The sequence below is a fragment of the Coenobita brevimanus genome, chromosome 103, assembly GCF_032717465.1.
Source record: "Coenobita brevimanus isolate Jiangsu-jjx chromosome 103, ASM3271746v2, whole genome shotgun sequence".
Taxonomy (NCBI): domain Eukaryota; kingdom Metazoa; phylum Arthropoda; class Malacostraca; order Decapoda; family Coenobitidae; genus Coenobita; species Coenobita brevimanus.
The window spans coordinates 20,671,247-20,683,114 of NC_137056.1; the positions used below are offsets into that span (position 1 = coordinate 20,671,247).

Sequence of the window (11,868 nt, forward strand, 5' to 3'; positions counted from 1 at the left end):
TTCTTTTGTGCAACATCATGCTTATCTGAAAAACAAAAATACTTAATATATAACAGTAACACACTAAGCAATTATTTTTCTGACTGTTCACCTGCAAACTGCGAAGATAACTGTTAGATGCTGAAAACTGCATTTCGTTTTATAATATTTAGATTATTCTATAATGTTCTAAACAATGTTAAACCATACTAGAACGTTACAAACTGTTCTAGAAAGTTCTAAACAGCTCCAAAATCTTTTGTGCAAGTCTATACTTATAAAAAAAAAATCGTATAAATTAAGAAAGTGATAAAACTTGCGTGTGGTAACATTAAATATATGGTAATCCATTTTTTGATTTGAGGGTGATCTTTTTTTCAAAATGAGAGGAATAAGGGCTTTTTTTCTTTGTTTTTAAACAAAAGTTCATCAATTTATGATACAAGCTACCTTTTATTTGAAAAAAAAATTAAAAAGTTATAACCCTAATATACATACATATATATCTATCTATCTATCTATCTATCTATCTATCTATATATATATATATATATATATGGAACCTCTGTGGTACAGAGGTAAAGTGTTCGTGCTCTTACACTGAAGAACGAGGGTATGCGCCCCGCCAGGGTAATAAACTTTGGGAGCATTCTTCAGGCCACATACTGCATTGGCGGACACAAGGGGAGCTGTGGCTGAACCAGTGTCGCATATTATAAAGTATGCTTGCACCCAGTCGGCTTGCGCGGGCCGATTGCACATGGTTCACAGACTACACACACATCCAAAGCCACACCAACACCACAGTTACACTTACAAGCACTTCTCACCATACATACAATCTCTACTAGACAGCCTAAGCCACTTGGTAGAGATACATTGGCTGTATCACCCCCACTTCGGTAGGGATAGGCCGGTCCTGCAGTGGATACTCAAACGGCTGATGAAATGAGATGATATATATATATATATATATATATATATATATACTGTATATTATGCCAGAAATTCTACCTTACAGGAAGTAAGTCAGAACGTCACTGTACTAGAACTTGACTCCTCCAAAATTGCTCCACTTAAGATACAGACCAGATACGTAAAATCCATCCTTGGCAGCTTACCTTCTAACAAAGCCACAGGTCCAGATGGAATTCGTCCAATTGTTTTGAAAAAGTGTTCCCCAGAACTTACTCCTTTTCTAGCTAAATTATTCAGACTATGCATACACATTACTTTATTCCCTAATTCTTAGAAAGAAGCTAATATCCACCCAATGCCGAAGAAAGCAAGTTCCTCTGACTCCTCTGATTTCAGACCAATAGCCATCACCTCTTTTCTTAGCAAAGCATTTGAGGTTTTAATTAATAGGCACATTAATTCAACACCTCAATTAGTGACAGGCAGTCTGTTTTTCTCCAAGAAAGATCCACTGTTGATATACTCAGTCTTTTGGCTCATACCATCCATCAGTCAAATGACGAACACTGAGAAACCCATGCGGTAACCCTTGATATTTCCAAAGCTTTTGACAGAGTGCGGCACCGTTCCCTGCAATACAAACTCTCTTGCTATGGACTATGATCTTTTATTCCACTGATTTCTTCATGTCTCAGCGACAGAAAACTAAGAGGATTAGTACATGATGTATATTCCAATTTCCACTCGATTAATGCCTGTCGTATGCACGGAGTGACTTATGCTTGAAGTTCCGCTCACTGAGCACGCGCCGAGTGGCCGTTTGGCTTCTATTTTGAAAGTATCTGCATGTTATCCCTAATTTTGTGCCATTTATCAACAACATTGTATGAAATACATGTGCCAGGAAGATAGTTGGATGTCTTATCGACCTGTAGGTAACTATAGGTCGATATATGGATATATATAAATAAAGATATATATGTATGTTACAGGCAGATTATGAAATTACTCATTTCGTGAATTAAGATTAGTTTAATTTAGGTTTATTTAGGTTAGGTTGATCTAGGATAAGGTTATAAGGTTAGGTTAGGTTTGGTTAGGTTTGGTTAATTTAGGCCTAACAGAGAAGGGAACGGTAACTTCCAGCATAAAGTCACTCCGTCCATATGACACCTGCGTTCCACAAACATCAGTCCGGGCTTCAACCCTATTCCTAATCCATACGAGTATTAATGATCTTTTGTCTATCGCTCATATTTCCATTCACACATATGCAGATAACTAGATGCTTCACAGTTGCTTCACACTTTAACATTCATTCACAAAGTTTAATATCTTTAACCCGCCCCATCCCAACCACTTTTCCACCACTGACTCCCCCCCAATCCTGACCATTTTTTATTTTTTATTTTTTTGCTCAAACCTCCGCTTTTGGTGAGAAACATCGAAAAATCATAGAGAAATTGCTCACCTGAGGTTTAAAATACTCGATACAGGTAGCAGTACCTCCTCACCTTACTGTGTTTTTTATTAGGCTGGCTCCAAAGAAAACGAGTTCTCTGGGAGTGTAACCATTCCACACCACTCATAAACGGTATTTATTAATTTATTTGGTACGAATTTATATGTAGTATGAGAGAATATTGGTTTTCACACAGTAATATAGGCAATATAAGCATTGTTTCACTCATGAAACTCATCAACATACCTGACCTTTTTTGGCGACATTACATTATCATCATTTCTGACTGTTTCTTCCTCTAATGCTATGTAAAGTTTGTCCTCCACATTGTCATCGATTGGGGAATCACTCTGACCCTGAATTTCGTACCGTGGCATGACATGGCTTTACTGGCCAGGTCACTGGTAACAGGTGAATTGCTGAGACAATGGCGTGCATGGGGGGGACGTCATGCTGGGTAAGGCATTGTCCCTGCTTGGTATCTTGTAGAGGAAGGTGTCCCGTGTATACGTACCAAAAATCACTCGCGAAAATTGAAAATTGTGCAAATTAGGGACCTTGCAATTGATTCGCATTTATGTATGCATTTATGGCGTCGACGGGACGCCGCGGGTTAACTCCCAACTCAGTTCAGCAATCTCCATAAATTACGACTTATCTAAGATCACTGTATGGGAACAAAATAACTTTGTCTCCTTTAATGCTAGGTATAGCAAATATATACAGTTTACTAATAGACATATATTACCTGATTCCTATTTTACATTCAGTGCAACCAACACTCTTACCTCTAAAAGTATTGAAATTCTCTCTCCCTATTAGATCACTTGCTAAAACAGCTTCACAGAACCTTCGATCACTGTACAGAATCCATAACTTTCTCGCTGATGAGCAGTTAGCTATAATTTATATGAGTCGTTTGTGCTCTCAGCTGGAATAATGCTCACCCTTGTGGAGTGGATGTGGAGAAGTTGCACTAAAACAACTGGACATAATTCAGAACAAAGCTATATAAAAATTAATAATAACCATGCAATTACAAATGAACTGCCTTCCCTACAAGTAAGGAGGAATGTTACCTCCCTTGCATTATTTTACAGGTACTTTTATGCCAACTGCTCAGCCGAGGTTACATCCATTGTGCCATCTTTCCATACCTTCCCCAGTGCTAAATGGGCATCTGGTAGCGTTCATGACTGGACTGTCACGCTGCCATATTGCAGAACTTCTGTCAGAATTCTTTTATTCCCCCACATGCATCGCTTTGGAACTCGCTTCCCCAGAATAGTTTCCCCTCAAATTTCAACCAACAGCAGCTCAAATCTAACCGTTACAGACTTTTTTATGAATGGAGGACACCTGTAATTTGGTGTAAGGAAATTTTACTTTACTGAATTTGTTTTTCAAATATCTACAGTGAGACAGATGGTAGAGGGGGCTTGTGAACACAATAAGGTGTGTATGGCATTTATGGATCTGGAAAAGGCATTACGATATGACAAAGTAGACAAAGAAGGATTGTGGAAGGCTTTGCGTAGTACGGTGCAGATGATAAGCTGCTATGTGCCGTCATGAGTTTTCGTGATGGTAGTGAGGATTGTGCAAGGGTAAATGGGCATGTAAATGAATGGTTTACGATCAGTGAGGGCGTACGAGAATGTTGTGTGATGTCCCTATGGTTGTTCAATATTAAATATATATACCGGCATATATATATATATATACAGTATATATATATATATATACAGTATATATATATATATATATATATATATATATATATATATATATATATATATATATATATATATATATATATATATACACACACACACACACACACGTGTCCGACTATGGGCAAAGGCTTCAGGGCCTATTGCCAAGTCCCACTAGTCCTCCCTGGGGCCCAGAAGTCCCTCTACATTTCCACATGTCACCCCTTCGGCGCTAACACCAACCATCCATATTGAATACATACTAGGGCTGTCTCATACAGGACTGGTGTACTGGTATTAGCGGGGGTACTTTTAAGTCATGTCGGAGGGTCATCTGGTAGATCAGAAAAGTCTGCTTTTTAAAAGAAATTCAAATCCTTTAACTGTTCCCAGTCCCAGCCGGGATTCGAACCTGGGTCCATTAGGACTGCAGGCCGCCTTTCTACCGATTCTGGATGGAGTGATGAGAAATGTAAAAACACTGGTAATGGAGAGAGGGATGGAGTTGGTATTCAGTGGTGATGGGTGTAGTATCTCATATTTGTTGTATGTTGATGATGCAGTGCTACTTGCAAATGTCAGACAATAACTTGGTAGACTAGTGCAGAGTTTTGACGATGTCTGTGAGCATCGTGCCTTGAGAGTAAAGTGATGGTTGTTGAGAGGGCAGGTGACTCCCAGTGTGATGTTACAGAGAGACTGAAACTGGTACAGTGATTGAAAAGAGAGGAAAATGTGCAACAGAAGCGAAAAGTAGAATGACTCAAGGAAGGAAAGTAGCTGGTGCTATGAAGGATTTGATATGAAACAGAGACTGAGTGTTGCAGCTGCTCGAGGCTTACATGAAGGTGTGTTAGTGCCAACTTTAACATATGGAAGTGAAACTGTGATATGGCATGAAAGTGAAACGTCAAGAGTGAGAGCAGTGGTGATGGAGCTGCTGAGGAATGTATGTGGAGTGCAGAGAGTGGATGGGATGCGAAATAGTTTGATTCGTGGGAGGTGCGGAGGGGGGAAGTCTGTGGACACCAGAACTGAAGAGTGTGCTGTGATGGTATGGTCATGTGCAGAGAATGGATGGTGGTAAGAGTGGTGGAAGAGGTGTATCTGACCGACTTTTGAAGGAGGAAGGAAGCGAGAGGGGCCAAAGAGAAGGTGGAGGGATGTGGTGATGAGTGTGTGTGGAAGAGAAGTATGGGGGTCGGTGGGGCTGGGGGCCTGACAGGAGATCGAGCTGGCTGGATGAATGTTGTGAGAGGAAGTGCATGATCAGGGATTTGGCACCCCTATTTAACGTGACAGCGTTCAGATTGTCTCTGTCGGATACATTTATGTGAAGCTGTATTATGTGGTGAAAGTTTTTGGCGTATCAGATAGAAGCAGGCTTCCGGAAGCTTCAATGATGAGTGAATGGAAGCGTGGCTCGTTGAACTGGACAAACTTGGGTTGTCTGAACGTTGCTACTCCTCACCCTGCCCTAATTAGAAAGGAGATCAGGATGGTGATGATGATGATGATGATGATGATGAGCTTGTTTTTCCTTCCTCTTTTCATCCTCTGTAATACACTGTATATATATATATATATATATATATATATATATATATATATATATATATATATATATATATATATATATATATATAGAATGTTAACAACTGAGGATCCAGTAGGGAACCTGATGGCATATATAAAACTGAAGACCAGGACAAGGAGAGGATGAACTTGGGGCATGTTAACGTATTTTAGTTTGTCTGATGATGTGGTTGGATTTACTCGTAACGTCACTGAAATAAATTGTGAACATGGCCCCAGTTCATCGTCTCCTTGTCCTGGTCATCAGTTTTACATATATATATATATATATATATATATATATATATATATATATATATATATATATATATATATATATATATATATATATATATATATATTATGTGTAATATACATTATATGTATTATATATATACGTATATATATAATTATATATCTGTATGTGTGTGTGTGTGTGTGTGTGTGTGTGTGTGTGTGTGTGTGTGTGTTCCTAGCCATCAGAATATTTTATTTATCTTGGGTGAAGACTCTTGTTGTGTAAGAACCAGAAATTCTCCATAACCGATTCAGTGCCGTGATATGTATTTTATTCTTCCTGCCGCCAGACAGTTTCATTCAACCTGAGTGACTCTTGTTTAGAGTAAGTAGATCACACTAAGGGGTGCTATCATCCTGCCCGGTATTCTGATTGGCACAGAATGCCCTTTTCCCACCTTTTCCTTACCAGTTTATTTTGGAGATATAGCACGTTCATAATCTCTCTTATGTTACATAAGAGGGAGTTGGAGTAATTATTGTCGGTTTGACTTCGGCCGATGGAACTAAGTAATTCTCACAATTTGAACACTAAATCGTTGTTCCATCTAATACATTGATCCTTTGCTGTGAGGTAGGAAAAAATCTCATTGCTTATTTCTCAAAACCCTCCACTCTAAAAATCTCCTTGTTTATTTCTCAAATCAACCCTCCAGTCTAGCTGCACCTGGTCATCAGCTGAGGTGTACTGAGTTATTGATCTTCGTCAGGTTAGAAGTTAATGGAAGAGAGTGAGACTACCTGAAAATTCCTGAATAAAGCGGGTGTGAGAGACAAGTGAGTGAATGAAACTGAGAACGACTGAGAAGGGTTCAGGGAGGTTCGAAATGACCAGAAAATTTTTAATATAAATAGATGTAATTGAGAGACCGAAAATGACTGGGAAAAGTGAAGAAATAGGTTAAATAAACGGACAATGGTGGGTATGAAAGAAAAGTAGTAAGTAATGAAAGTGACCGGGAGAGACTTCCATAGCTTGGAAATGAGTGTAAGTGCCTGAGAAAGATTGAAAGTAAGCAGGTGAGACTAAAATTGCTTTGAAGTGATTGGAAGTAACTGAGAAGTATTCAAAATGTGTTGAAAAACACTGGAAAATACTGGCAGTGACTCTGAGCGACTGGGAGCGAGTGGGAAAAATGGGTGTGACTTAGAGAAAGTGACTGGAAAAGTTTCAAAGCATGTAAGTGAGTGAAAGCGAGCTAGTAAGAGAAAGTGAGAGAGACCCCAGTTGCCCCCTTGGCCTGACCGGCAGAGAAATCTTGTCTTCCTTATTACCGTCATGAGGCTTAACTGAGTCAACTGCCTCTCTCACCACCACCTGCCTCACTCCTCGCACACATAAGTTTTCCCTGTCTTTCTTTTCCATCCTCTCTTTTTCGATAGATTGATAGATAGGTAGATAGATAGACAGATAGGTGGGCAGGTATATATATATATATATATATATATATATATATATATATATATATATATATATATATATATATATATATATATCGTGGTAAATGGGGGAGCCCATCATCCATCTTCTTCGTGTAGCGGTACTCAATTTTAGAGTAGCTCTACACTGAGTGACAAGCCAAATTATTTCCTGTAAACCAGGAAATCATTTACAACGCCGGGTGGTAACCTTATAAACAACCAACACGTGTTCCCTACGTGATAAAAAGTGGGTTGGCGGAGGGTTAGTGCCCTTCCCGAAAAAAAATAAAAAAATAAAAAAAAAATACTCACAAGAAGCCTCGGACCAGGGATGACCAACAGGTGACGACTAAGGCCGAACAAAGGACATAATACGGACTGCAACATGGAATTAAGGGGTGCGAATGATGAGGTGAAAGAGAGAGAGATTGTCCAGGTGCATGAGTTTGCAAACGTGGATGTACTGAGACAAAATGGAGAGGTGAGACTGTGAGAGAATGTGAGTATGGATGGGGTATATGTGCGGGAGTAGGTGAAAATAAGAGGGCAAAAGAAGGAGTTTGTATCGTACTGTTGTGTGCATGAGATGGAAGGAGAATATAATAGAGTATGGATCCATTGGCTCAAGGATTGTGTGGGTAAGAATGAAAGGTGGACTACAAACGTGGGCGATTGTGTGAGTGTGTATGCGCCAACGAGAGATCGTACAAGTATAGAAGAAGAGTTCTGAACAAATATGGAAAAGTGCATGGAAAACTTTGAAAAGAATGAGTATTTTTGACTGGAGATATGAATGGAAAAGTAGGGAATGTGAAGATGGATGGAGTAGTTGGTGAGTGGGGTGTGCCTGCAGAAGTGGATGAGAATGGCAGTGTTCTAGTGGACATTTGTGCAGGGAGGAGGTTGGTGATAGCCATTATGCTCTATAGACACAATATGATCAACAGGTATTCGTGATGAGTGATGAGAAGGGTGGGTGGTGAACTGAGTGAACGGAAAGCAATGATTGATCATATGTGTGTGGATGAAAGAATGAGAAGGTGTGTAATGGATGCAAGAGCATACAGAGGTTGGAGGAATGGCGTTCTGACCACCACATGGTGGTTCTGAAAGTCAAGGTTTAAATGAAATTGAGGAGTAGGAGAAGGGGATGACAGGAGGAAGCACTCCATACAAGGAGGGTAGAAAGGTTGCGAGAAAATGGGGAAAAAAAAAGAGGGCAGAATATAAGAGAGAAATGGACGTGCGATTGTGTAAATATGATTTGGAGCAGATGGGAGACGAGGAAGGTGTGTCCAAGATGCTCACAAAAGAAATCTGTGCAGCATGTGAGGTGGTGCGTGGGGTGAAGAGAAGACAAAATGGAGTGCAAAGAACAACATGGTGGAATGAAGAGGTCAGACAGACTGTAGTGCAAAAGAAGAAAACATAAAGTGAGTGCATGAGAAACAGGAACGTGGAGGAAGTAGAGAGACGGAAGTGAGAGTTATATGCAGAGAGGAAGAGAGAAGTGAAAAGATTAGTAAGAGAGTAAGAAGAGAGTGGATGAGGAATTTGGAAGGAATTTGAGTGTAAAGTGGAGGGTATGTAAGACAAAATTCTGGAAAGAGGTAAACAGAGGTAGACAGGGTGATAAAGAAGTAAGCCAGCGAGTGAAAGATAAACATGGTGGATTACTAGTGGAGAAGGGAGAAAAAGTAAGCAGATGGAGAGAACGCTTTAAGGAACTGGCCAACATAAAGAATGAAAGAAATGTGAGTATAAGTGGCTGGGGAATTGCTGGGAGAAGGAGGGAGGTGAGAAGAGAGAAAGAAATCAGTAGGATGGAAATAGAAGTATTGAAAGTAATGAAGAAAGTCAAAATGGGGAAAGCCCAAGGAATTGATGGAGTGTGTGGTGAAATGCTGAAACATGGGGAAGAGATAGTAGTAGAATGGATATGGAAGATGTGCAGATTGGCCTGGGAGGAAGATAGAGTCCCGGGGGAATGGAAGTCAGGTATAATTATTCCCTTATACACAGGAAAAGGGGAAAAAGAAGTGTGTAGTAACCATAGGGGCATTTGTCTTCTTAGTGTAATAAGAAAAGTATTTGGTAGGATACTTACTAATAGAGTTAGGGGAATAACAGAGGAATAGTAGAAGAACAGGGAGGTTTTGGAAGGTAAGAGGTTGTGTGGATCAGATATTCATTCTTAGGTCTTTAGTGGAAAAGATTCTAGAGAAGAGAAAGAAGTCGTATGCTTCCTTCATGGATTTGGAGAAAGTATATGACAGGGTGGACAGACAAGGTCTGTGGAAAGGTTTATGAATATATGGAGTAAATGGGAGGTTGCTGAATGGCGTGAAGAGTATGTATGAGGGTGCTAAGGCTACAGTGCGTGTGAATTGTAAACTGAGTGAATTTTTCTACATGAATGTTGGATTGAATCAGGAATGTGTCATATCCCCATGGTTCTTCAATCTGTGCATGGATGAGGTTATAAACGAAGTACAAGGTATGGCGGTGGATGTTAGAGTGACCCTAATGAGAGAGGGCAATGTTTGGAAACTCCCTGTACAGTTGTTTGCAGATGATACTGTGTTGTTAAGTGAAGACGAATGGGAACTGCAAGGTTTGGTGAAAGAGTTTGGGAAAGTAAGACACGGAATCTAATGGTGAATGTAGGGAAGAGTAATGTTATGGTCTCTGAAAGAAATGAAGCCACTGAATGTACAGTGAGTTTCGATGAGGAAGAAATGAAAAATGTGAGTGTGTTTAAGTACTTGGGTAGTGTGATGAGTTAGGATGGAAGTTTAGAAATGCTTGAAAGGGTGCAACAGGAAAGAAAGGTTGTTGATCCCTTGAAAACAGTGATAAAGAACAGCGAACTGAGCACGGAAGTAAAAAAAGGTCATTGCATGGCAGTATTGTGATAACAACCCTAACGTATGGAAGTGAAGCGTGGACGTTGTTGGAAGGACACAAGTCAAGAGTGTGAGCAGTGGAAGTGAGTTATTTAAGAGGAGCGTGTGGAGTTACGTTGAGAGACAGTTTGACAAATAAGGAAATGAAAGAGTGTTGTGGTGTGGATCTGGATGTGATTGAAAGCGTTAGGAGAAATATACTGAGGATGGAGAGCTAGAAACTAACGAGGAGAGTGTATGCCAGTGAGGTGGATGGGGGAGAGGGAAGGGGAGACCGAGGGTGAGCTGAAGGGATGGAGCGTAGAGGTATATGAGATGGAAGTGTGAGCTGGGAACAGGGCAGTAAAATGGCGTTGGACGGGGCGACATAGAGGCGATTTGTTTGCGGCCCCCCCTTGCGGGATTTAGGCGTCCGGCAATAGATTGATGGATAGATAGATAAGTATATCTATCTATCTTTTCTTCATTTCCTCATCTTATATCATCTCATCAAGACACACCTTGCCTCTCCTTTCAACTCTTCTGTTTTGTTCCCCTTACCTCTCTTTCTCCTCATTTTTACTCATCTGCTTACCAGCATAATTTCATTAATCCTTTTATTATTCTTAGTCATCTTCTCTTGCCTCTTGTTTCTGTGTTTTCTTATCAACCAATACAGCTTAGCATTATCTTATCGAACCTAAAATAATCTAACCTAGTCCAGCGTAATCTAACATAACCAAACCTAATATGATATCATGTAACCTAATTTGATTTAAATTAACATAATTTACCTAGTCAAATATGGAGTAACCACGTACAGCCGATCATAACAAATTAACTAACCGAACTCAGTCTGGCGTAAGCTACCGTGAATTTTGACATTAGCCTTACCAACCTCTGTATAATCAGCTCACTTGTGTGAGAGGGTTCACCACGTACAGCACTTCTTGACAGGGCGGAGTCAAAAGCATTTCGTCACAATAACTCTCCTTTTACATAGTCTCTCTCTCTCTCTCTCTCTCTCTCTCTCTCTCTCTCTCTCTCTCTCTCAAGCAGGCTATCTGTCTATCTTATCTTCTCCTCCTTCCTCCTACTATATCTACTTTCTCCCCCTTCCCTTCTACTTTTTGCCTTCATTTCATATTCTTCCTCCTGTCTCTCAATCCTCTCCCACTCTCACCTTCTGTTCCCCCATGTCATTGCACAACAGCATAATACAGCACAACGCAATACACCACACCGCAATACAGCACAACACAGCACAGTACAACACAACACAACACAACACAGTACAACACATCACAACACAACACAACACAAAACAATATAGCACAACAAAACACAGTATAACACAGCACAACACAGCAGAAAATAACACAACACAATACAGCACAACACAAAACAGCACAGCACAACACAACACAACACAGTACAACACAGTACAACACAGCACAAAACAACACAAAACAATACAGCATAAAACACCACAACACAATACAGCACAACAAAACACAATACAACACAGCATAGCACAGCACAAAACAACACAACACAATACTGCACAAAACACCATAATGATACAGCATAACACAACAGAGCACAACACAGTACA

General features: G+C 40.0%; 1 protein-coding gene across 1 annotated transcript in view; it reads right to left on the reverse strand.

Annotated features, from left to right (window-relative positions):
- LOC145415641 (zinc finger BED domain-containing protein 5-like) overlaps nt 1-11,451 on the reverse strand; it is a 77,437-nt gene extending 65,986 nt beyond the window's left edge. Inside the window, exon 1 of the mRNA XM_080284862.1 lies at nt 11,437-11,451. Coding sequence (XP_080140988.1) covers nt 11,437-11,451 — 15 coding nt within the window. The remainder of the gene's footprint in view (nt 1-11,436) is intronic.
- Between the last annotated feature and the right edge of the window lie 417 nt (nt 11,452-11,868).